The sequence below is a fragment of the Jaculus jaculus genome, chromosome 9 (assembly GCF_020740685.1).
Source record: "Jaculus jaculus isolate mJacJac1 chromosome 9, mJacJac1.mat.Y.cur, whole genome shotgun sequence".
NCBI lineage: Eukaryota > Metazoa > Chordata > Mammalia > Rodentia > Dipodidae > Jaculus > Jaculus jaculus.
Genome location: NC_059110.1, coordinates 64813164 through 64840788, shown reverse-complemented (window position 1 = coordinate 64840788; position 27625 = coordinate 64813164). Strand labels below are relative to the sequence as shown.

The window sequence follows — 27625 nt, the reverse complement described above, 5'->3', positions numbered from 1 at the left end:
TTCCTATTGTACTTGGATAGATTGTATTAGGGTTACATTTCCTATATTTGGCCATGAAGTTCTAAGGCTGTGTGCTTGTGGCTACGGATGTGTGCTTATTGCTTTTCATTGTCTACATCATTACAGTGATCATCTCACTGAAAGTATATGTTCTCTATTCAGCACCATAGCTGCTACAGTTTTCTATGCCTCTTATCTAAGTGCTTTTTTATAATAAATGCAACATTTTGATAACCCTCAAATTTAAAAATTAGCTTAACAACTAGAGGAGACTTATAATATACCCATCAAGGCTTAGGGTAACATTGCAGAAGAGAAGGCTGAAAGATTATAAGAGCCATGGGGTGGGAAAGAGTACCCTGAGGCATTGCCTCTCTCCTGCCACCACAGATTGACTGGCACATTCATGACTCCACAGTGAATACCAATAACCACACTAAGGTGGACCCCAAGTGGAATGGGGGAGAGGGGATGAAAGAGTCTAACCCTTTGGGAATATGACTATGTGCCATATGTTCATACAGTAAATTTCACAATTAATTTTAAAAAATTACTAATCAAGAAAATATATCCTTTTTGCTCTTTGTGTGTCCAGTATTAAATCTTTTTAGGAGTGCTGACTTCCTCTTAGACATAACCATTTGAGTTCCTAATGATGTCAGTTGTTACTATGTAAAATCAGCAGCACCATTCATTCCAAACTTGTAAAATGAGGAAAGAAGTCCTGTGCATTTGTTTCATCATTATCTATTAGCATTATAGAATTGAACATGTTTTGCCAGAAATAATTTAATAATTTAAGTAGGAATCTTGCACATTATAGTATTTCCCTTCAAGCAGTTCTCTTATCCTTCCTTCAAAAGTGGTGGAAGTTGTGATAATTTGTCTTCCATAAAGTAGAGTAGTTGGAATCTCTCCTTGATTTGCAGGCCAAGTAGCAGCTGCTTATATCAGACACACAGAGCATGAATATCTACTGTTACCTGCATCTTTCATTTAAACAATCAGAAACTGTGATGTAGAAGATATACATAAATCATATTACTTGGCCCAGATATGTTTTAGAATGCATCATAAAAGATACATAAAGTACCATCCTTATGTGTGAGAAATACTAAAATTTGGAAAGTTTAAGAGTGAAATGGTCCTACTTATGAAAGTGTAGCAAACATTACTTTCTCCAGCTGTATATTATACACCAGGGTGGCCAAGAGCCAAGACAAAGCTTAGCTCCTTAGAGTTTAAATCATCTGAACTAGTCCTTAACCCAGGCTCAGAAGTGATCTGACAATTTCCATTTCTTAAAATTCTGTTATTTCAGACAATTTTCAGGCATCATGAAGGTTTCCAGGGTCCAGTTCTATGTTTCACCATTATTTAATCTGGACCATTGTATTTTAACTTGCAAACCACCTTCTTCCAGATTAACACCCTGAGGTGCCACCTTACACTGCAGGCTGTCTGTGATGTTACCTTGCACAAAAGCTGCCACCTCCTCCTCCTCCTCTTGCATTTCTGATTCCCTCTCCCTTAGTTTCTACCTAGTTTTTAAGTTAGAAAGTATGAAAGGAAGCTATTCCTACTTGATTAGCATTTTAGAAGCAAAAAGAAATTTTATAAACCATGATAAAAATAATGTTTTCTTGTAACCTATTTTATGAAATAAGAGGCTGAGGTGATTTATTTATAACCATCCAATATGTCAGAACAGAACTAACCACTTTTCTGAAATAAGTACCTCTTTGTATGAAGTCTATTAAATTGATATCTACCACTCCTTCAAGACCAACTACGACACTCCCTCCATGAAGCAGCTCCTCCTATGAAGTATAAAACTCAGGCAGGGTTTTTCTTACTAGCTGGCCATGTGTATCACTTAGCACTTGTTTTGAAACAATAAAATAACTATAAATGTTGATGTCAGAATTGTAGATTAACATATGTCAAAAAATTACTTGGGAAACTTTCACCAACTTCCTTAGCCTCTGTGCAGTCTATTAAAACAACTTGTTAGGAAATTGTTCATGAGGATTATAGAGTCACTCTAAAGAGAGATTTTTCTGATTCTTAAAACTGTGCCTTTGCTATTAGATCATGCCAAGCACAAATGCTAGGAAAGTTTGCATAAGCACTATCTGCAATGCACCAGGAAATAGTACTGAAGTGAGTACATTGAATTTATCTAACCAATAACATGTACTTTGGGTTTCCAAGTCAAGAATATAAAAGGTAGCAAGTGTTTGACCATGAATCTGCTATATCCTAGAATATCTCACATAATCTTTTTTTTTCAAATATTGAGTTTCCAAAACACAGCCTTCACAATGTCACTGTGTTCAACAAGTATGAAAAAACAAAATGCATAGTTGATAAACCTTCCATATCAACTAATCTCCTCAGTTAACAGGCTTTGAAGACTCTTCACATGAGAATTGTTAGAATTGTGTAAGCCTAGGCACAATTGATAAGTGTCACTGTGGCTGTAGCACCCACATAAGGAAGGTATGTGAAGGTTGAAAGTCATGGGAAGATAAGCAGTTCAAGGAGGCATAAAGTGACTTGATGCAAGGTATACATACATATTCCTCATGCAAAGGTTTGCTGCTTGGTGCTTAAGAGATCCTGACAAACCCCTTACCCTTGTCTCAGAATTGTTCCTTTAATTTCTACTTGCATTGCTTTTTCCCTGCATGAAAGATTATCACAATTTTACAATAGAAAGCAAAACACACTTATTATAAGTCAAAAGTCTAAACACTGTATAACTGGGTTTTCTGGTCTGGCTGTCAGAGGCCAAATAAAGGTGTAGGCCAGGAAAATATCCTCACTTGCAGCTCAGAGTTCAAGCTTGTAAAGTACCACTACCTTCCCAGCTATAGGCTATGGGTCATTCTCAGCTCTAGCCATACATCCCTTTCATGAGCAGCTCACAACATGGCTTTTTTCCTTCCTCCTGGCCAATGGATGGTGCCTCCAGAGGGAGGGATGGTAAGGATACAGCTGGGTGGCAGAGCACTTGCCTCCCTTGCCTGAGCATCTTTGTTCAGTCCCCAGTAATACCAAAAGAAGTGCTGAGAGGAGACAAAGAGAGAGGAAGAGGAAGAAAGAGAGTGAGAGTGAGAGAGAAAGCGCTCTAAGAAAGAGCTATCCCTTGCTTTTTATTGAAAGTTTCCTGATAAGGTCAAACCCATCCAGAAAAATATCTTTTAATTCAAAGCCAACTATTAGGTAATTCACTTACAAAATATAGTAAGTGTTTTACTCAACCAGATATTTGTGAGTTCTTAAAAGTTTATTAGTCTATATGACTCTACCAGAAGCCACTACAAACTGACATATTTCCATGTGGTTCGATTTTTGATATAATAACCTAATGGTTGTGCTGTACTGAAAAATGAAATAATGAATCCCAGATTGTAACCAGATTCTATATTAGAATAGAGGGGACAGACATCAGGCAGAAGCCTTTTTAGCCCATGCATTGCACAAAACTAAGGTAGCTAATGTCTCTGGCTAACTCTGCTTCATCAAAGGGATTTAATTCTAAAATGAAACCAAGATATTTATCATTAAATTATACAAATTTAGGCCAAGGGACCAGAACAAACGTTATTAACATCCCATTAGTTCTCTTCAGAACTCCCCAGCCCACTGCTTTGGTCAGCCCATGCATCTTTGGTCATGACTATCAAAGGGTCCTTCTACATATTGAAATAAGTCACAGTATAACTTCTTACTACATTATCATCTATCCCTATGAGCTTTAAAACAAAAGTATCTAATGCTGCTCTCACTTGCCAGCTCATTGGATGGGAGAAGCTGGTGGCTGTGACTGCTTTGAGTGGAAAAAGCTTCTGTAAATCTCCAGGACAAAATTTGTTAGGCCACTAAGAGAAGTAAATTCCTATTTTAGACGAAAAGATAGCTTTGTAGATATATTTTATGTGTCCAGCACATGAGGCAAGCATTGTGTGCATGTGTGTTACACATATTTTCACAAGTGAAAATGTCAGCAATGCTTCCCTTGGGTCTTACCATGAACCCCTTATTTTGTTTATAGAGCGAACGAGAAACCATCACTTTCTTCGCACAAGAAGACAGTGCTTTCCCTGCACAGACTGGCCCCAAAGCCTTCAAAATTCCCTACTCCATCAGACAGCGGATTTGCGCCACATTTGATACCCCCAACGCCAAAGGAAAGGACTGGCAGATGTTAGCACAGAAAAACAGCATCAATAGGTAATTGGGAGACAGCTTTTGAAAGATATTTTGACTGAGAGAACTTTAAAAAGTAAAATGAGCTGGGGTGACTATGCAGACCAGATGTCTGTGGATTTCTTTGATCCTGATTTGTATATGGTCTAGCTGTTGTAATGGTGTGCGGCTTTTCTTGTTCCACCCCCTGCTTCAGGAAACACTATGGAAAGGCCCTACTTTGGTCCTGGTCTTATCTCCACATTTACTATTTGGGTCATCTAAATAGAGCATTAGATTATGTCATCTGATGCTTGTGACTGATGACAGCACAACTTAAATTGGTCACAGAGATACAAGGCACCTCCTCCCCACTGCCAGGTGACTTTGGGCATGGTTTTAGCCCTTATAAATACATGTCTACATAATTGGGTGCTCAATACAAAAAGAAATGAAAGGATGTTAGATAGCAATCCTTATTTCTGAAAGGAAGAGGAGAGTAAATAAGCAAGTTATTGAACATGTGTGCTGCCAATTCCTGTACTAACACTGCAGTGAAGTTGAGTTGGACAGAGAGCTTCTTGAGAAGAGGAAAGGCAGAGGTGGCATTGCTGGTAGCAACAACCATGAGCAGGCAGGTTTGGACTGAAGAGGGTGTCTGCAAGGACGAGGCCTTGAGAAACCACTAACTTCTCTCTACGCACCTCAAAGTAAAATTACCAGAAAAGAGTGAGTTTTACCAAGTTGTTTTACTTTCCTTTTCTTTTTTAAAAAATTTTATGTTTTTATTTTTAGGTAAAGCCTTTCTTCTCACTGTCCAGCTAGCTCTGTTATTTCCATGTTTTCCTAGACATCATACCTGACTTGCTTCTCTGAAAGAGAAGGTAGATGTTTACCAGGAAAAGATGGAGTGCTCCTCCTTGTCTCAGAATGGATCCAGAATCCAAGAACAAAGAGCCATCTTGGAGGCAAGATGAAACACTGCTGCAGGAGAAAAGTAAATTTATAGAAAACAGGCAGCCCCGGAAAACAGGTGCTTTCTTTGAAAGCCAGAGCCATATATTAAAATTGGAGGCCTACAAAAATATGACTGTATAGAAAAGAAAATTAGGCTAAATATTTTTCAGAACATTTGATGAAATATGATATTCTTTTTAAAATTTTATTTGCAAGCAGAGAGAGATAGAGACAGCGAGAGAGGGGAATGGGTATGCCAGGGCCTCCTGCTGCTACAAACGAACTCAGACACATGCATTACTTTGTGCATCTGGCTTTATGTGTGTACTAGGGGAGCAAATACAGGCTATCATGCTTTGCAGAAAATATCTTTAACTGCTAAGCCATCTGTCCAGCCCCAAAAGATGATATTCTTTCTTGATAACAACCCATAAACACCACAACTACTAAGTCAAGTTCATATTTACTCTCTGATTGATATGGACACAGAATAAAAACTGACATAGATATAATTTGAGATGGACAGAGAATGAGAGATTGAGAGACAGAGAAAGAGAGAGAGAGAGAGAGAGAGAGAGGGAAAGAGAGAGAGAGAGAGGAGAGAGAGAGAGAGGGAGAGAGAGAGAGAGAGAGAGAAAGAGAGAGAGAGAGAGAGAGAGGAGAGAGGGAGAGAGAGAGAGGGAGAGAGATGGCATTTTGTTGGCGGTTAGGAACTCTCAAATGTATGTGTAATAGTCCTGGTCCTGCTACCAGTGTCACTCTGGGTAAACAGGTCACTTTTTGTCGCTATGCTTCTCATTGTGGTGATGCAGTAAATGTAGAATCGGAAGTGTATTAAGTCTCTAATCCATTCTTATTTTAGAAGGCTATGATTTTCTTGTTACCTTTAGAGAACAATTTCCACAAAGTCAATATGCCTGATGCATGCCCTCATCTTTTTACGGAATGAGAATATGTGTGCTTCTGCCTTGCTGCATTCCAGTACACATGGGACCTCTAACATGTGTCATCCATTTTTGACCTTGCACTTTATAGAAGTGACAAAGCAAGTCGGGAAAGTAAGCCTAAGAGTCTTTTCTATCCAGACAGTAATGAACTTTAGTTCTCTCTGATGGAGTTCACTGCCACTGAGTGTCAGGGTAATGTACTTGTTAATTTGTTTGTTGCCCCCAATGCAATGTCTCTCTGACAATCTAAGTCTTCTTGACATAACTCATTTAAATGCTTATTTTGCTTTAAAAAAATTCTAACACAGTGCCTGAGTATATAGCTTCTCAACAACTACTAGTCATTCACCTTCACATTGTCATGATACATGCCAAATCAGAATAGCATGAATACATGGAATCCACTTCTCTCTTGATATCTATATGGCTAGCATATTCCATTTAGTAACATCAATTTTTGTCTTTGTTCTCCAGATTAACTATACTGAGAATGATTTAAACTAGGGGTTAGCACATTTTTTTCTTTCTTTTTTAAAATTTTTTTGTTCATTTTTATTTATTTATTTGAGAGTGACAGACATAGAAGAAGGGGGAAAGAGAGAGAGAGAGAGAGAGAGAATGGGTCACCAGGGCTTCCAGCGAACTCCAGATGTGTGTGCCCCCTTATGCATCTGGCTAACATGGGTCCTAGGGAATCAAGCCTCAAACTGGGGTCCTTAGGTTTCACAGGCAAGTGCTTAACCTCTAAGCCATCTCTCTAGCCCATATTTTTTTTCTTTTTTCTTCTTTTCAAAAAATTTTTATTAGGTATGGATATGTTTAGTATGTAAACAACATATGTTGATACCATCTTTTCCCTCCTCCTGCCCCTTTTCTGAAGAGGCCTTCCTTGTTGGGGATGCAGGTCAACCCCATGGGAATTTGTGGGTCATGTATTATATGTGGGAGAAGTAATGTCTTTATGCAAAATGTCCCAACTTGTGGCTCTAACAATCTTTCTGCTATCTCTTCTGTAAAATGCCCTGAGCCATGCTGGGAGCATTTTAAGTCAGTGATGGGCACTTAGGAGCTTCTGGACCTCTGGTTTGATACGTGTTGAATGTCCTCAGTGTCTATTTCCTTCACCCTTGTGCTTATATCAGATTCACTAAAAAAGTAGCACTCTTACTTATTTCCCCAATTCCTTTGTGGTTTCAACTGGGACCACAGTGGAGTGGACTAGGTCATTTATCTGCTCCAGTCCAGCTCTCATCTGAAAAAGAGAAGCAGATTCTTCAATGGAGAGTGAAGTCAGCACTGGTATAACCAATATTAATTAAGATAGAATTTACAGGGTGTAGACCCTCTAACAGACCAAGATTAGTGGGAGCTTGACAATGGAAAGCAGAATCATTATCTGGATATTATTCTGACTTGTTTCCCAGTTCCAGATATGGTTTCCTTTCCACTGAGTGGATCTCTTAACCAATCAAAGAGCAGTTGGTTACCCACCATGACTGTGTACCATGATTGCACTTATGTGAGCATCAAGTTAAGTTGTTTGCTTCCGAGTCACTTACATTTTGAGTTGCTTGGACAGATGTTGGCTGCTTTCCCATGGTAGCTCATGTATCACCTTCCAGCACTAGATGAGTTAATTGTCTGGGGACTGGCTCTCTTCCAGATTCCAACCAGGTCTCTCCATAGTCCATGCTAACAGCATATGGTATCTTCAGCAGTAGGATCTTACCATTAACCTCTGGTGGGTAATGATGTGCTCTGACAAAGTCTTGTTTTGGGAGATCTAATAGGTCTCTCTGATGAATAGGTCATTGTGGATATAAACCACATCCTGATACAGGAAGTTAAAGGCCAGCACCAAGGGAAAAGAAAAAAGAAAAACAGGAGAAATTTAAGGTTAGGTGTTATCTAACCCTGTTCAGGGCCCTTCGATTCAGGTGCTCCTCCTCAAGTCCTCTTGAGGGTTCCACTTTTTAATCTGACTTTCAGGACACAGAATTCTGTGGAACCAATTCAATTTGAGTTCAGTTGTGTGCCCCCCCCCCCAAGCCCATTCTTCACCTTCCCCCAAGCCCTTCCCTCCCTATTGTCCAAGCCTCCAGATGCTATGCAGGTATGTCAGCCACATGGGCTGATCCAGGTTAGGAACCACAGATGAGTGAGACCACGTGATGGTTGTCTTTCTGTGATTATACGAGTTTGTTTAGAATGATCTATTCCAAGTTAGACCATTTTTCTTTCATTGTGTCTTTTTTTTTTTTTTTTTTTTTTTTTTTTTTTTTTTTTTTACTGACAAGTAGAATTCCATCATATAGATATACTACATCTTGACATCTTGATTATCCATTCATCCAATGATGGGTACCTGGGTTGATTCAAATTTTTAGCTATTATGAATTGAACAACTATAAGCATGGTTGAGCAGATATCTCTGAACCAAGATGTTGAGCTTTTAGGGTAAATGCCCAGTTAGGGAATAACAGGCTCTGCTGATACTCTATATTCATTCTTTTTAGATGTCTATAAATTGATTTCCATGGTGGTTGTTCCATATTACATTCCCATAAACAGTGAATGAGGGATCTTCTCTCTCTACATCCTCACCAACATTATTATTAATTTTTGATTTTATAATGTTTGCTACCCTTACTGGGATAAGGTGGAATCTCATAGTTGTTTTAGTTTTCATTTCCTTAATGGTTAGGAATATTGAATATTTTCTTAAGGGTGTGTTAGCCATTTGTAATTCTTCCTCTGAGAACTCTCTGTTTAGTTCTCTGTCCCACTTTTGGAGTGGATTGTTTGAATTTTATTGTTTAGTTTTTTGAGTTATTTGTAGATTCTAGATATTAGGCTTCTCTCAGTGACATAGCTGGTAAAGATTTTCTCCCATTCAGTGGGTATTCTATTGGTTCTGCTTATGGTATGTTTGTCAGTGCAAAAGCTTTTTAGCTTCACGAGGTCCCATTGGTTGAGTGCTTATTTAATTTCCTGGGCCACTGGGGCAATCTTTTCAAGTCCTAAATCGTGGAGAGTGTCTCATATTATTTCTTCCAGTAATTGAAGAGTTTCATGTCTTATATTGAGGTCTTTAATTCATGTGGACTTGATTTTTGTATATGGTGAGATGAGTGGGTCTAATTTCTTTTTTCTACATATGGTCATCCAATTTGTCCAGCACCATTTGTTGAAGATTCTATCTTTCCTTCAGTCTACATTATTGGATCTTAGTAAAAGATCAAACAGCTTTCCATAAGGTTTGTGGCTTCAATTCTGTTCCATTGGTCTATGTTTCTGTTTTTCTTCCAGTACTGTGCTATTTTTGTCACTATGACTTTGCAGTATAGCTTTAGATCAGGCATGGTGATACCGCCAGAGCTGTTTTTTATTTGTTTGTTTGTTTGTTTCTGGCTGAGGATATATTTTGATACCCATGGTCTTCTGCCATTCCATATGAATTTTGAGATCATTTTTTTAATCTCTGTGAAGAATGATGCTGGTATTTTTATTGTTATTGCTTTTGGTAGAATTGTCATTTTCACAATATTAATTCTACCTATCCAGGAGCATGGGAGGACTTTCCATCTTCTCAAGTCCTTCTCTTTCTTTCTTGAGTATTTTTATGTTTTCATTATATAGGTCTTTCAAATCTTTGGTTAGTGTCATTCCAAGGTATTTTGATGTTGTTGTAATTAGAAATGTCACTGATTTCTTTCTCTGTATATTTGTCCTTTGCCTATAGAAAAGCTCCTGATTTTGGGGCATTGGTATGGTATCCTGCCACTTTGCTGAAGAAATTTATCACATTCAGAAATCTTGATATGGGGATGTTCATGTCACTTATATATAGGATCATGTCATTTGCAAATAGGACTAACTTGACTTCATCCTTTCTAATTTTAATCCCTTTTATTTCTTTCTCCTGTCTTATTGCATGGGCTAGGACTTCTAGTACTATGTTGAAGAGCTGTGGTGAGAGTGGTCACCACTATCTTGTTGCATATCTCAGTGGGAACTCCTGGAGTTTTTCCCTTATTAAGTACTTTTTGGCCTTTAGTAGCTTTATCTATACCATTTATTATATTGAGATATAAACACTCCATGCCTACTCTTTCCAGTGTTTTGATCATGAGGTGGTGTTGTATTGTTCAAAGGCCTTCTCTGCATCAATTGACATGATCACATGGTTCTTATGGATAAGTTATTTATGGAGGTGTATTACATTGATCCATTTCCATATGTTAAATCATCCTTGCATCCCTGGGATGAAGCCTACTTGATCAAGGTAGACAATGGTTTTGATGTATTGTTGAATTTGACTTGCAAGGATTTTGTTCAGAATCTTTGCATCTAAGTTCATTAGGAATATAGGCCTATAATTCTCTTTCTTGTCACATCTCTGTGTGGTTTTGGTATTAGGGTGATGCTAGCTTTATAAAAGGAGTTGAGAAGGATTCCCTTATTTACGATTATGCAGAACAGTTTGAGAAAAGTTATTTTTAGTTCTTCAATGAAGGTTTGATAAAATTTAGCTGAGAAGCCATCCGATCCTGGACTTTTCTTTTGGGGAGGTTTTTGATTACCTTTTCAATCTCCATGGATGTGATAGGTTGGTTTAGGAGATTAATCTGCTCTGAGTTTAGTTTTGGTAGGTGGTATGTGTCTAGAAATTCATCCATTTCTTCCAGATTATTTAATTTTGTGGAGTAGAGGTTTTGGAATTAGGCTTTGATAATTCATCCAGTTTCATTGATGTTGCTTGTGATCTCTCCTTTTACATTTCTGATTTTGTTAATTTGAGACTTCTAATATTTGTAATGAATTTTTTCTGATTTAGTTTTTATTTATTTATTAGAAACAGAGAGAAGGACAGAGAGAGAGAGTGAGAATGGGTGCACCTGGGTTTCTAGCCACTGCAAACGAACTCCAGATGCATGCACCACCATATACATCTTATGTGTGACCTGGAGAATCAAACCTGGGTCCTTAGGTTTCACAGGCAAGTGCCTTAACCATTAAGCCATCTCTCCAATTCCTTTTCTTTTCTTTTTTTTTTTTTTTTGCTTGATCAATTTGGGCAGACATTTGTCAATCTTGTTTATTTTTTCAAAGAACCAGCTCTTCATTTTATCGATTTTTTTTTAATTGTTTTTGAGTTTCCAATTCATTAATTTCTGCTTTAATCTTTATTATTTCTTTCTGTCTGGAGCTCTTTGGGTTGGATTCTGCCTGTTTTTCCAGTGCCTTTAGTTGGACAGTTAGGTTATTAATTGGGGATCTGTCTATCTTTGTAATAAAGGCTTTTAGGGCTGTGAATTTTTCTCTTAGGACTGCCTTCATTGTGTCCCATAAGTTTTGGTATGTTGTGTTTTTATTATCATTCTATTCTAGGAACTTTATAATTTCTTTTTTGATTTCTTCCACAACCCATTCATTGTTTTAAAGTGGGTTGTTTAGTCTCCAGGAGCTGGGGGAGTTCATGACGTGCCTCTTGTTAATTTCTTGCTTCAAAGCATTATGATCTGGCATGATGCAGGGAGTTACTTCAGTTTTCCCAACTTTATGAAGGAATGCTTTATGGCCTAGTATATAGTCAATTTTGCAGAAGATTCCATGGGCTGCTAAGAAGAATGTGTATTCTGTAGAGTTGGGGTGGAACGTTCTATAGATATCCATTATTTCTAGTTGATGTATGGTGTTGAGCTCTAGTATTTACCTGTTGATTTTCTGCTGGATGATCTGTCTATTGATGATAGTGGAGTATTGAAATATATGACAATGATGGTAGTGTTTATTTCTGTTTTATTGTCAAGTAAATTTTTTTTTTATAAACTGTGACACACCTGTGTTTGGCACATATACATATTTATGATTATAATGTGTTTATGTTGGATCATTCTCTTTATGAGTAAGAAGTGGCCTTCTTTGTTCTTTTTTCATTACTCTTGGTTTGAAGTATGTTTTATTAGATACTAATATAGCAACACCCACTTGTTTTTTATTTCCATTTTCTAGGAATATTATTTTTCAACCTTTCACCCTGAGGAGGTGTCTATCTTTAATGGTGAGCTGGGTTTCTTTAAGACAGCAGATAGAAGGGGCCAGGTTTTTGATCCATCCTGTTAACTGTGTCTCTTGATGGGTGAGTTAAGACCATTAATATTTAAGGTTATTAGTGTGAGGTTTGAATTAATCCCTACCATGATGAAGTGTTTTATGGGGTTTGGTGCTTTCTTGTGTTTTTTACTCTTTTGAGCCTAGACTGTTTTGGTTAATGTGATCTTCTTATTGGATCTGGTTATTTGACTGTTCTGTTCTCAAGTATTCTTGGTAAGTTTGGTTTTGTGTTCTTATAATCATAGAGTTGACTTTTTCCATGGAGTGTTTTTCTCTTACCATTTATTATGAGGGAGACTTCTGCTGGGTAGAGTTGTTTGGGTTGGAAGCCATAGTTTTTCAGAGTTTTAACTGTTCTATTCTGGCTTTCTGGGTTTCTATTGGGAAATCTGATATAATTCTGATGGGATTTCCTTTGTATGTTATGAATTGTTTCTCTCTTGCTGCTTGTAACATACTCTCTTTGTTTTTCTTTTTTAAAAGTTTTAACTATCATGTGTCTTAGAGAGTTTATTCTTTGGTCTTGTCTATTTGGTGTTCTCTGGGTTTGTCGTATCTGGATGGGCCTCTCTCTTGAGAGATTCAGAAAATTTTCTTCAATAAATTTGTTGAATGTGTTCTTTATGCCTCTTCCCTGGATTTCCTCTACTTCTGGTATACCCATGATCCAATATTTGGTTGTTAGACTATCCCACATTTCCCTCATATTCTGTTCACTTGAATTTTTGAACTTAGCAAAGTTTTTGGCCTCTCGGTCAATTTCTTTTGTCTTGTTTTCCAGGTCAGATGTTCTGTCTTCCACAATGAGTAATTCTGTTGTTGAGAGATTTTAGAGAGGTTTTTATAATTTCTATTTGATTTTTGTTTTCTGTTGTGTTGTTTTGCATTGTGTCCATCTTTCTTTTGAGGTGTGATTTTAACTTAAGTTCTGATTTTCTTGATGCTTTCCAGAGTTCATTCTTGCATTTGATCAAGTCTTCATTAAGCTTAATCAACTGGTTGTTGTGATCTTCCATTTTTTGACTCACCTTCAATCTATTCATATCTCTCTTTTGTGGGTTTTAACATTTTCCTCAATCAAGCCTCCTGTCAACAGCTAAATACTCTAGAAGATGATTCTGTTCAATTTTACTGATAGCATTATTGGTTGTTTGGTGGTTTGCTGCCATTTCAGTGATTTTTTTTTTTTTTTAAATCAGGGTCTCCTTGGTTGTGTTTTCATTTGGAGAATGAATTTCTGTTGATTTCATTAGAGGCTTCCATTGTTGGACTAGGCAGCTTTGGTGGAGATCTCTGCTTTCTTTCATTGGCTTTTTTGCATCATTGTTTACCCATTTTAGGAAGACTTATTTTATTGAGGAGGAAGCAAGTTTTTGCCCTTTGGCCTCATGCACCCTCTGACTCAGGTGAACAGGGATGTTGGTACCCAGTGGCAGTCAGGACATCAGAGCAAAAGGCCTGATTCCATAATTCACAGAGAGACCAGGCCTCCCCAAGCAAGGCACAGTTGGATCTACCAGGACCAGAGGACAGGGAGTAGCCAGGGATCAGGAATCTGGCCTACTTTCTGTGAGATGCACCCTCCAGCACACAGACCAGCTCAGGGAACTTGAACCAGGGAAATGTGAGGAGCCCAGAAACAGGGGTCTGGCCTACTCACTCCACACATCTGCACCCACCCACACACTGTCCATGCAGGGAACCTAAAACAGGGAGGTGGGAGGATCCCTCATCACTCCAGACCACTGTGTCTGCCTGAACACAGACCAATGCAGGGAACCCAGACCGGGGGAGGTGTGCTTTTTTTTTTGTTGGTTTTTGTTTTGTTTTGTTTTGAGATAGGGTCTCACTCTAGTCCAGGCTGACCTGGAATTCACTATGGAGTCTCAGGGTAGCCTCAAACTCATGACAGTCTCCTACCTCTGCCTCTCGAGTGCTAGGATTAAATATGTGTGCCACCACACTCAGCCACATTTTTTCTATAATGGACCAAGCAGAAATTAGTTATACTATATGATATCTGTTTCCATTACTCAACAATTCAGCTTTCTGGCCCTGTCACATGAAAATGCCAGAAACAATTTCCCCTCAACAAAGGGTGTCTGGCTGTGTTCTGGTGAGCTGTGCTTACAGAAGCAGGTAGTGCTCCATGTTTGGCCTCCAGTCCACAATTTGCTAAGCCTTGACTTCCAGAAGTCTGCCCTTATTGAATAAGACTTCCTTAGAACTGTTGCTCTATTAAAATAATATCTGGAGCTGACAGTTCTCCTTCAACTCCACATACAACCCCTCTGGTAAGAGAGGAGGCTATGGTTTCAACATTCATGGCTAGCAAGATAACTGGAGAGGCAGAGTAAGAGAAGGATGGCTCCAGACACCCAGCACCTTGTTGGCTTATTTCCAGTCTTATTTTATAGAAATTCTCAAGGTCTTGTTATATTTTTTATTTATAAAACTAAATATATATTCTCCTTCATGAAAACAAACATATCACAGATATGGAAAGGATTTTCATATGCAGTCCATCACAATGTCCCTTTGTGTTATCCCAAGCCACTGAGTTTGTTCTCTTATGGTTAGAAGTAATACAGTAAGAAACTAATAAATTGGAAATAGAGAAGTTGAAATTGTCAGTTTATAAGTGTCACTTGGTAAGGAAACTATTTCAGTGGCTTAAGATTCCATCAACTCTGGGGTCACAACAGAAAGATGATCACCAAGCCCATAGTCTTTCTAACCACCTCTATTGATCTCTCATATTACACCTTTCCCTGACTCTCCTTCTCTTTTCAATGTCCCAAAGTGTTTGAGCCAAGAAAGTAAGAGTTATCAAATTGCAAATGAGGAGTTTCAAAAGAGAAGTGAGGAAATATTTGCTTTTATTTAATGTTCAGTGAAAATATTCTCTGTCCTCTCTTGGCAAATGTATCCATCCATATGTCACTGATGATAATCTGCCCTTTGTGGAAAAGAATAATGGCTACTTAGATCTGAAGATCTTAATGTGAAAGAGAAGACAAGGGATAAAGTTACAGGTTTAGCCACTGATGAGACTGTGAGAAAGGATATTGGTGCTATATGGCTGGCAGCGCAGGAAGCCTTGCATTGCCCAGCATATGACTCACACTGAATAATCTACAGAGGCAAGAAAAGAATGCCACAGGAAACAGTTGCAGTTAAAGATACAATGAGAAAATACTGACGATTACTCAGCAGCCATATTTGCTGCATATCAAAGCTAAGGTTGCACAGTCTATCTATAATTTCTGCTGTAATTATTCTCCACTACTCTGGGCCTCATGTGATTGGTGAGGACTTACACACATAAATACCTACATCAGCAGCAGTCCCATATTTAAATGGCATAGTGCTTTAAGATATTTACTTTTAAATTTTAATTAAGCCTACACTAATAAGACTATCAGCTTTGAGGAACTTCTGTAAATATCTCTTGACTAATATGAACTCTTTCATAGGACAGTATACTTGACCCTATAAAGTTACCTCCTCATACGTGGAACTGATATAAATATGGATCAAGAGATTTTGAAAGTTAATCTTAAAAGAAAATGGGCTCCACAGCCAGTGTTATGAAGTAGTGTAATCTTTCCCCTCTGGTCCTCCTAATTAAAGTTCTACCTCTAGGTCTTGCAGAATTTATATGGTCTCATGAGCTCAATATGCCAGAAACTTGTGAAAATATAACCAGCTTGACCACGTTGCTAGGGGAACAGGTGCATGAGATATGGGAGGATGCATAGAGGTGAAGCAGCCAAAATGTAAGAGAATTGCATCTTAATTAACAGCTTTTCCTGAAGCCTCCCCACTAGTAGACTTGTTTGGACATTTGGAAGCAATGCCAGGGAAACATTTCTTGTTAGTTATTGGGTAAAAAATAAAATGTATTTCAGGTGTTGGGTTAATGGATGATATGGTAAAAATTATGAAAGTCTTCAAATCTGTGGCTGATTGATGGTGCCGAAACAACTTGTTTTCCATCACATTTTTCAACAGAACCTTAATTGAGAAGCAAAATCTCTTCTCACTTTGAAGGCATGTGTTCTCATTCTCTCTGTCCACTCTCTTCATTGGAAGCAGAGGAGCAATAAAATGACCGGAGGGCAGTGGGAAAATAGGAGGTCACAAGGCAGCTTTTTAATCTAGATTCACACAGCTGTGTGGAATCTCTGAAGGTAGAGCATCCCAAGAGCTGGCCTTGGAGGTGAAAAGGGTAAGAAAAGAAAGAGGGACAAACATGAGGCCAAGATGCCTGTCAAATGTGGATTTCATTTTTAGCCCTGTTTTGGAGATTTACTATGATCTTACCTAACTCAGCTTTCTTGGTTCTTTAGGCTAGAGGCTAGAAAACACATCCCAGTCTTTAAGTAATAGAAAGCATATGCGGCTTCCATTTCAAAAAACAACTTTATGCCTGTTCTAAGGAAAATTAATACACAGAGCAATAGCATTATGTAGGCCCTTGCAGGCAAAGTACAATGAAGCTTAAATCAGATTTTCCATTTCTAGCCCAGTGGACTTACTCTGGATCTGAAATTTTAAAAGTCCTTCCAATGAAGCTAGAGGGCCTGAACATAGCAGAGTAGTGGAAATCTGGACTTCATTCCACTGCAGTCAATGACTCATGAAACTGCCTGCTGCTATGAAGCAGAAAAGACATAGCCCTGGGAAAAGTGTAGCCATGAACAAGCTCTATATGTGTTTGTAAGTGGTAGAGGTCCATCCAAAAGGGAAAAACAGCTTTTATGTTCTCATGTCCCCAGTGTTAGCTCTAAGGGCTGACAGGAGTGGTGCTTTTTTTTTTTTTTTTTTTTCGTTCTAGGTAGTGGTACATTTATTATGATCTTTGAAGGAATAGTTTTTCCTCCTTTAAGTGAATACAGTTTCAGAAATGATGGGCATACCAAGGCCGTAACAGCCTGCGTGACCCTCTTCTCATACGCCATTTCAAATAGTACTGGAAAGCTGATAGAGTCAGTATGTCTTTATAATTTAAGTGTGTAAAGTCATAGGAATGGTTTTACCTTATGTATTAGAGTGCTTCTTAAAGTACCACTTATTTCAAAATATTTGTGAAGTTTTATTGAAGTTTATACTGGGTAGCTTTAAAATGTGAGGAATAAATATTCCATCTTTTCCTCCTTGCGGATTAACACTGCATTCTTTTTTCTTGGTATAAATGATAGTCATTTGACTTTGTCCTCAGAGTTCTTAAGGATGTCTCAAGGTGATTGGAGAGGAAAATTTACTTAATTTGAATTATTTTTTTTCCATGATATATTCTAATTAAAAGAAAAGTGGCCGGGCATGGTGGTGCACACCTTTAATCCCAGCACTCGGGAGGCAGAGGTAGGAGGATTGCCATGAGTTCAAGGCCACCCTGAGATGAATTCCAGGTCAGCCTGGACCAGAGTGAGACCCTACCTTGAAAAAAAAAAAAAAAAGTGGAGACTTATTTGGTAATTTTAGTCAACTTTTATTCCCCAAATTGAGAAATTTTATGCATATCCCATAAGGTATAAAACAAAGAAAGATTGTAGCTGGCTTTGTTCTCATCTGGAAACCCATAGTCTTCCAGAAATTGAGGCTTCAATATATTTTTCAAAAAGTGAAATGCCTTCTCATTCCCTTTTAGCAAATGAATATCCATGGTGCAGTGGGGTATATTTAGCCAAACTAATCTTTGCACAGGAAGATACCCAGGACAAGTGTATTATTGTAGGATTCACCTCTTGCTACCGCTTAGCAAATGAAACCCTGACTTTCTTTTTACTCTGAGGTCTGCTTTGCTCTTTTAAACTTTTTTTGGTTTATTTTATTTATTGAAGAATGACAGAGAGAGAAAGAGGCAGATAGAGAGAAAGAGAGAGAGAATGGGTGTACCAGGGCCTCCAGCCACTACAAACGAACTCCAGATGCATGCGCCCCCTTGTGCATCTGGCTAACATGGGTCCTGGGGAATTGAGCCTTGAACTGGGATCCTTAGGCTTCACAGGCAAGTGCTTAACCGCTAGGCCATCTCTCCAGCCCTGATTTGCTCTTTGATGAATACTCAGTGAGCTCGAAGTTTGGAGATAAAGTTTGACAAGTAGACCACATTTGAATCCAGTAATTGCTATTCAGTACAGATGGCTGTTCTCTTCTACTCGCATTTAAAGAATTTTATGGAGGGTTGCTTTGGGTAACATAAGAGGCTTTCCTTGAATGGCACAATTAGGATGATAGCAGAAAAACTCATCCTGTTTCATTAGGCTGTGTTTCAAGTCCCGATTCCATCCTTCACAGTCAGTGTATGCACTGTTCTAATAACAAGTTTCCCAACTTATTATAGGAAGCTCAACTTAGTTTTTACTTTTTATACTGACATCCTACTCAGAAAGAAGATACCCCTAAAATATGATTTCTAATGGCTAAAATTTTGATTTAGATAAAAATGATGAATTTCTTGAACATAAACAAAACTACTGCCCTTAGAAGAGTTTCTAGAACAAAAGCAATAAACCTGTTGCCCTCAGGTTTCAGGCACATATGATGTATAGTATTGAGTGAAAGCAAAATTATGAATGGAATTATGCCCTGTACTTCATATGTGGGTCTTCAGTGCTAAGCATGTGGACTGTAGCTCACATGTATGTCAGATGTTAGGGTGACATTCTTTCTCAGTTACCACAAGAACTTCCAGCTTGCAAGTAGAAAGAACAGTTCTGAGTCCCTAAAAGAACAGCTCTGATATCTGGAATTCTGAACAAAAGGGATCTATACAGAGTACTTGTAAGTACTATGTGCCCTTTGTAGCTCCTTAGTACAGTCCCTCAGGGCATAGCCTACTTCAAAAATATCCTTCCTTTCATTCAGGCCACCCAGTTTCTTTGTCAGATGACTGAAAATTTCCATATGACATGCTAGTTCCTAATATATTTGCATTTGAAAGTCATGAAAGTGTTCACTCTACCAAAGATGGTATCTCTAGCAGCCAGTTTCCTTTGCATAGAATGAACTCTGTGTTGCAATTACTATCAAGACCCTCTATGCAGAATTTTACCATTGTTCCTCAACTCTGCTTTCTACTCTCAACTCATACAACTGAAATGAAACCTAAAGCCCAATAACTATTTCCAAAATTCCTAAATCTAATCTAAGTTCCATCATCAGATTAAGGTATATTTTGAAAACTAAGATTCTATAAAGAAGTGGCCTTATCAGTTGACCTATGCCTGGACAGGGAAATTAGGGCCAGAGGATGGGGATAGGTAAGTCTCTGAAAGAGGAAACTAACCTTTCATAACAAAACAAACAACCTACTTCCCCACCCCTACCAAAAATAAAACAGCCAGGAACTCAGGTGTACAGGAAGCATTTAAGCTCAGAAAATAAAATTTACTTAAATAAACAATTACTATTCCATGAACTTCTGAGGGCAGATGTATTTAGTTATCTTGGCATGTGGTTGTCTTTCCATGTTTGGCAGGTCAGCATCCATTAAACAATGCAGAGAAGAGTGCAGGGCAAAGGAACTGAACACTTCTGAAGTAAACCCCTAAAGCCAGTGATTAGGTCCTCCTGCTGCCTAGTTTGTGACATTTTTTGGCACCACAAAAGCAAATATTAATTTTGTAAATTACTTCAATTGACAATGCTTTGAAAAGTCTATGACACAGGTCTAAATTTCATGAATTAATAATTTGAAGTCACTAAGATAAGCATGCTAAACATCTACATCTTTAAATTTTTCTATTGAGAAAGAAAAGAAAGTTTTTATTCAGGCATCCTCCTGAATATTCAGGATTACTGGGTTGTGCTAATCAATGGGTTGTATTTCAGGGATAGTGGAAGTGAGAAGTAGAGAGTTAGAAACAGAGGAAAGTGGAGAGAAAGAAGGGAAAAGGGAACAGAGAGGAGAGAAAAAGAAACTAACTCAGTCAGGCAATTGCTTAAAATCAGCTTCCATTATTTCATAGTAGTAATGATGTTTCTTCAAATTGTGCTCTCATCTGCCTGTATCAAAATACATCAGGATTACCATAAAGAAAAATGGGACCTGATTTCTAAATAATTTCACAGGTATGGTATGGAGATGACCAAATGGACAAGTTTTTAAAAATCATATTACATCTATACACATGTACCCAGTAAAACCATGAAATTATCTTTTAAGGCTAGCCTATTGCATTAAGATTGTAAGGTTTTATTTGCACTTAAAATTTTCCATCAAAGGCAAATGAATATAGTTTAATAGGGTGCCTGTTAATCACAAAGCCAGCCATATTATTTTAATGAAGCTAATATGCTACTATATCTATTAAAATTAAGGAGAATATAAAATATGGACATACTACAATAAGTATGCTTGTGTAAATTCAAAGAATAAATCTAAAACTTGCTTTGAGAAGTACATTTCACTTGCTACAATATATTCAGAGACTTGTGCCAAGTGAGGGTCTTATTTCCATCTCTTATGGTCACTTAGTTTCCTTAGCCCTGGGTGCCTGTTCCAGAAATCAGGACATATGTCAGACCTTGCTGAGCTTTGTGGCTGACAGGACACCATCTATGTACTGCTTTGTGTAAGCTGGTATGTAGAAAAGACCTCCCACCCACCAGGTTCATGAATATTTTTAATATACATTTGGGACAGCACCTACACCTAAAAGGCCTGCTCTCTCTATCTCTTTAAATCCTTTGTGTATCTTTTATGTCAACGTCTTCCTATCATGTCATAGAGTGTCAAAGCCCCAACATAAAAACAGATAACTTCTTAGGGGTGCTGGAGGCAGAAAACCCAGCTTGGGATTCAGCAACTTCAGATGTCTAGTGGTTACTTTCAAAGACAGCACCAAATAAGAATTGCAATCTTACTTTCTTTGGATTAGTTCTTACCTATAGACATAGAGTTATAAAATAACATTGGACAGGGGCCAGGACAATGACCCACAGGTCAAATATGACCTGCTATAACCTGTCAAAAGCTAAGACTCATTTTTCCACTTCTAATTTATCAGGGAGAAAGAATCAAAAGAAGAATAAGGCTATGAGACATGTGGACAATATATGACCAATATACTCTCCAATACCAATGTCACTAAATAAAGCTTTATTTATCCATTGATATAAATTGTATGTTGCTGCTTTTGTCCTACCATTGCAGAATGGGGACACTGCAGAGAAAGTGGCTGGCTGAGATCTCCAAAGTCAGAAACACTTGGCCTCCCCATTTTTTCTTTCTTTTTCTTTTACGCATATGTATTCAAGCATGTGTGTGTGTAAATGGGCGTTGAGCATGTGTGTGTGAAGGTCAAAAGACATGCTCAGGTATCATCTTTAGGAATGCCATCTGTCTCTCCATCTCTTGTCATTAGCTTAGAGCTCATCAGTTAGGCTACTCTAGCTGGATAATGTGAGACTCAGGGATCCCCCTGTCTCCACCTTCCCACTGTCAGGATGACAGGTGCATAACACTATATCTGGAATTGTTATGTATGTCCTGGAGATGGAACTCAGGTCCTTATGCTTGCAAGGAAAACACTTTTCCTACAGAACTCTCTCTCTAACCTTATCTGGTTTTTGGAGAAAATTAGCCAACCTCTGGTGTAGATTATGGTCTACCTGTTGGATCAGTAGGATTACAGTCTTCAGATGCAAGTCCATGGTTGTTCAACAGAAAATAAAAATCATAGCTCCTTAGTCAAATTATGAGAAAGCTCATACTGCTCTTTTGCTATAGGTTGTGTTTTGTATAGGGAAGATCCTGAAAATCAAGCCCAGTCCCAGTGCCTGCTAAGCTAGCCTCCTACCACTGAGCCCCACCCCCAGCCAATGGCTGATATCTTTCAAATAACAGTGGAGATCATAAGGTTTTATTTCACCAGTCCTAGAAACTGAAAATGGATATGAAAAATGGATGGCTACTGCTGAGTCCACTCAGCCTGGTCTCCTAGTATGCTCTTTCCCCAGCTTTCCTTTGAAACATCTCTCCACAGTGACTATGAAGTGCCTGAGTTCAAAACAAAGTTTAAACAAGAGGAACTACTTAAACAGTTTTTCCCATTTCCATTAAAGTGGAAACTAATAACTATTTAAAACACAAAGAAGAAGGGAGCAGAAATAAAAGATAGGAGCTAGAAAGAATATTCTCAAGATATCCCTCTCACTTTCTCAGTTAACATCATATATAATGGAATATATATGTATATAAAAATGTGTACTATAATATATAATACATGCATACATGCACACACATAAAGCAGTATATATGTATGTATATATCATATGTATTTGTGTATGCATCATATATATTGTTTTGCAGCAAACTGACTATAAGTTACCTCTTAAGTAAGACCTTTGAGGGGAAAATAATATTCATTCAGAAGTGTGTGGGATATGTATATATGGCTTATAAGAGGTAATATATGACAAAAAGTCTGTCTTATCTTCCAAGTGCTCCCATCTATATTATTCTGTCTTGTGATTGTATGCTGTGATTCTGGTGTAAGTGATTTTACCTTCAAAATGGCAACTTCTCTGTAAAATCTTTTCAAATCTCCAGAATTTTATCAGATTGTTCATTTCTATTCTTATAAATGTCTCTATGAAATCAGTGATCTTTAATCCTTTATGTTATCTTAATTTTTATCATAGCAAAATTATTGTCCAAAAAGCTTAAGATACTATATTATCAGAAAAGGATTGTAAGGACCAAATTACTCAGATAACAGATGTTGAATAAAAATACCTATCATGGTTTTATGACAAATGCATGGTAAATTCACAAAATGTGTAAATATATCCTTAAAATTAAGGTTTTTATAATTAAATTGAAAAGGCAATGTGTTCTCTTTCCCTCTTTCTTTCTCTCTCTCTCTCTCTCTCTCTCTCTCTCACACACACACACACACACACACACACACACACACGCTAGGTAGCTAGCTTTGCCACCACAGGAATGTTTAACCAAAATCATTAAGACAATTTAGAAAAGGAATAACTCATTTCCCAGAAAGAGAAATTGAGAACAGAATCACATATTGTATGATATTAAAAACCAGGGCACAGGAAGGAAATGTTTTTTTCCTATGAATAAAATAGAGTAAACTGAAAAAGCAAGATACAAAGTATTACCTAGATGAAAGTAAATGGCTCAAGGTGCAAAAGAAGATCAGAGAAGAAGGAAATTGTGTGTGTGTGTGTGTGTGTGTGTGTGTGTGCGCACACGCACGTGCATAACACCACCATAGCTACATTGAAGTCAGACCAATTGGAAACAAGTAAATATCTTAGGATCTTAGGACTGAGGGAATAGAATGTCTCATGTGTTGGAAGGCTTTTCAAGGCTTTTGCTGTGGCATAAGCCCTAAAGTGATGGATATAAGTCAGGTGTAAGTCTGACATATAAATGGACTGGAAGGATGAAGCTTATGGGTATGCCAAAGAAACCATGTACAGGGAAAGGTCACAAACACATGTCCTAATGTAAACAATTACAAAGTCATAAACATCCAGTACTTGCAGTTACCAAGAGCACTGGTTTTTGGAGGTATAGAGATGATTGTTTGCTGATCCACTGAGTTTGAGAAGGTGGAGAGAAATAATTGGAAGAACTCTAAGATTATTTAGAAACCTATAGTTAGCTTACAATTAACTAATTAGGAAAGAGGTCATAAAAGGCAAAACCTTGACAATCTCTATATTTATCAAGGGAGAAAGGGTCAGATATTTGACAAAAATCCACATAAACTGATGGAATGGAGCATTCCAGGGGGGATGGTCAAATGGGAAACACATACAGAGCTCAAGAAGGCAAGGGCAGGGATGAAGAGATGGCTTAGCAATTAAGGCGTTTGCCTGCAAAGCCAAAGAACCTTGGTTGGATTCCACAAGACCTACATAAGCTAGATGCAGAAGGTGGTACATGGGTCTGGAGTTCATTTGCAGTGGCTGGAGGCCCTGGCGTGCCCATTCTCTCTCTTTCTCTTTCTGTCTCTGTCTCCCTCTTTCCCTCTCTCGATCTCTCAAATAAATAAGTAATTTTAAAAAAAGACAAGGGCAGGACAAGACTTAAAGATAAGATGACTGATATCATTCCAAAGTACAGTTGTAGTTGAATGTTGAGATACAAACTAGATCATCCAGATTTACTACAGTGTAACCCCTTTCATAATAAAGATAATTTTAATTCCTTTATGGTAGTTACTTGTTTCATTACTCTCATTTATTTAATTTTTGTTTAATTTTATTTAGGAATCTAGCTTATTTTGCTACACAGAGTAGCCCATCTGCTGTCATTTTGAACCTGTGGGAAGCTCGTCATCAGCACGACGGTGATCTTGATTCCCTGGCATGTGCCCTTGAAGAGATTGGGAGGACACACACCAAACTATCAAACATCACAGAATCCCAGCTTGATGAAGCTGACTTCAATTACAGCAGGCAAAACGGACTCTAGTCCATGTCCTCTCATGAGGCAGCACCAGTGACTATCAGCTTCTGGATGTTGGCTTTAGGTGGAAAGGAAGAGGCAACTTTCTACCCTATGGCATTTGGGGAATTCAGCCTTTATTTATTGTTAATGAATATCACTGGTTGAAGAAACTGAGATTAATGTGGGTAAAACATCTTAACAGGGAAAGTATATGCTCTCTTGAAAACAGGAGGATTTTTCTATCTCTCTGAATATACACATGGGTTAATGCTGGATACACTCCTCAGATTTGCACTGTCAAGGATAGAAGTGAAGACATCTCAACATAGAAGTAGTGGTGAGGAAAAGAAAGAAAGAGATAAGTCACAATGGCACTGGGTAGGCAGGGATTGATTATGTGCATGTTGTGAACTGGTTTTTAGGGAAGTGCCCTACAAGGCCAGTTGATTCAGATATCAGATTGTTGGTTTCCAACCAACTCCCATCTGGCATATTGGGAATCATTGCAAACCTAGATTTTAGAAGTGAAACAGGATTTCAAACCTGTTTGTATGATGTCATCAATGTCAGAGCATGGTTAAGAATTTAGAATCTGAGTCCATCACACCAGCACGTTTCCTGTCTATACTAGTCATTGGTGGAGACCATGACTAAAAGATAAGATAGATCACCATCTAGTTCTTGGGTACCACATCTTCATTTTTTTCCTGAGATAAAAACTTCAATTTCTTCCCCTTTAGTGACCCATTACAGTAGAGCACTTCTAAGAAACTTAGTTACACTTTTCATATGATACTTTATTTCTTCTAAATCAACAAAGCAGAGCCATCTTCTTAATAAAGCCACTCAAGTCATAGAGTGCTATTTAGAATGCAACTTACTGAGCCCAGAGGCCAAGCCAGCTCCATGGAGCACTGAGCCACAAATGCATAAGCTCTCATTCCAGGAGCAGGTGTTGATCCAAAGTATCCAACACTTGTATTACAAAAGAATGGGTTTTACTGTACTTTTCAACCCAGATTCTGGAAATTTTCTAATCTTTTTATACTATGTCATCACACTATCTCTCAGTAGGGCTATAAGACTTCCTGCTTTCACTTTTTGGGAAATTAGCACATAGCCTTTGTTCTAAATAATACCAGAGTAAATGGATCTGGGGAATTACCTCGATTATACTGTCCCTCAAACTACAAGCATTGTTCATGGATCCTTCATGCTGTGAATGCCTTTCCCCCATAGAACATTAACTCACCACTGCTATCTTATGATTATTTTAAAAAATAGAAACCGGTGGTTTATAGAGAAGTAAAATCCATAGATAATTCATGACACTTATTTTAACACTTTATTCCATCTTTAAATCCTATGTCATCATTTTTGACATGATGTCCTCATAGACTTAAGCATGCTTGCAGTAGCTATCTAGGACAGGAACACCAAAGTCAAAGCCCAGACAGTTGTTCAGCTTTCTCTCTCAGTGTTTGTTCATTTAGGAAGAGAGTAGGGAAGGGGGAGTACTTTGTAATGGGAGTATGCTCAGTTATTTTTAAATTTTTTATAGGTCTCTTTTAAAAAAAAAAAAATACCATTCTCAATCTCTTCCCAAGTAGAAAAGACCTGAACTGATTGAGTTTATAATCTTATGCACAAGGCATTGAAGAACTTTTTAATGTGTTGGTCATTTCTTATAAGTAATGTTTTATAACTTTGTTCCCCTGTATTGCATAAAATATTTTGGTACGGGTAGATGAATAGCACCTTGCTTTCCTCAGAAACTAAAGGCTTATTACAGAGAATTAATAAACCATCTTGGAACTATCAAATGTTCTTTTAAATACCATATAATATCAGGACAGCACCCATTTCCCAGTTGCTCAACTAGTTAATTTCTCTTAAGGAAGAAGAGAGACAGAGAAAAAATGTGGAATTGTAAATCACTTGGCATTACTGATAGAATTTGTGAGAGAAGGAGGTAGAAGTCAGTCACCCAAAAATCTGAAGAGATGACACATGACAGGGTTGAATTCAAATAGAATCTACATACACATTTGTAATAAGGTGTTTTAAACAAATTCTAGAGAGCTTATATAGCTTATATTAATATCCATCTTGGAGGATTTTTGTTTTAAATTGTCCTACTCATTTTTCATCTTCCCTTTGATTGGCCTTATAATTGTCTCATCTAGTCTATGAACCTATACTTGTCCTTTGTAGATTTTTGGTATATCATTTATATTTTAAAGAAGATGAAAAATTTAAGTAATTTTCCTAGAACCTATGAAGACTATTTTAAGATGAGGTAAAATGAGTGTTGATCCCTGACCGCTATAATTTCTCCTTTTTTTTTTTTTTTTTTTTTTTTTTTTGGTCTGGGTTTATAATTGCACTTATACTAATAAAAGAAAAAGTTAGCATGAGTCACCTCAAATTTTAGGCCTTGATTCAATGAAATTCACTTTAAGATTTTTGTTACCTTCTTTATATTTCTGTCATTTTGCTAGAATGTTACACAGGATTTCTAAATAAATGTGTTAAATTCTGTGGTCTTTATATATCAGGACTGTGCAGAGTTTTACAATGGAACTTCAAACATAAGTATTATCTATGAGATTTACAGACTAAGGTGTGTGTGTTGGAGACATGGTTGGTATATCACACAAACTTCGTTCACACTTGAACTTGTGATCATTCATTGTTACCTAAAACTTTTTCTGTTGTCCTTGCCTGTCACAACATAAATGCCCCTCTCAAAGGAATCTTGCTCATTAAAACTTTTAATTTGGAAATCCCACTGACCTAGTACAAAATGAAGTAAAAATTATAAAAATGGCTTTAAATACTTTGTAGGGTACTTGAAATTTTTACAAAATAACCTGCTTAATACTAAATTGTTCAGTGCTCAGAGGCATTTATGACTAATAGTCATGCTTTAAACATGACATAAAATTATGTCACCAAAATGATAGAATTCATAGCT

The 27625-nt window shown here is 37.6% G+C and overlaps 1 protein-coding gene across 1 annotated transcript in view; it reads left to right on the top strand.

The window, feature by feature from the left end:
- The window catches only part of Unc5d (unc-5 netrin receptor D), a 673473-nt gene extending 646506 nt beyond the window's left edge, over positions 1–26967 (top strand). The window contains exons 17-18 of the mRNA XM_045159517.1: positions 4061–4239; positions 24468–26967. Of these exons, the coding sequence (XP_045015452.1) occupies positions 4061–4239; positions 24468–24672 (384 nt within the window). The 3' untranslated portion in view covers positions 24673–26967. The remainder of the gene's footprint in view (positions 1–4060; positions 4240–24467) is intronic.
- The last annotated feature ends 658 nt before the right edge of the window (positions 26968–27625 follow it).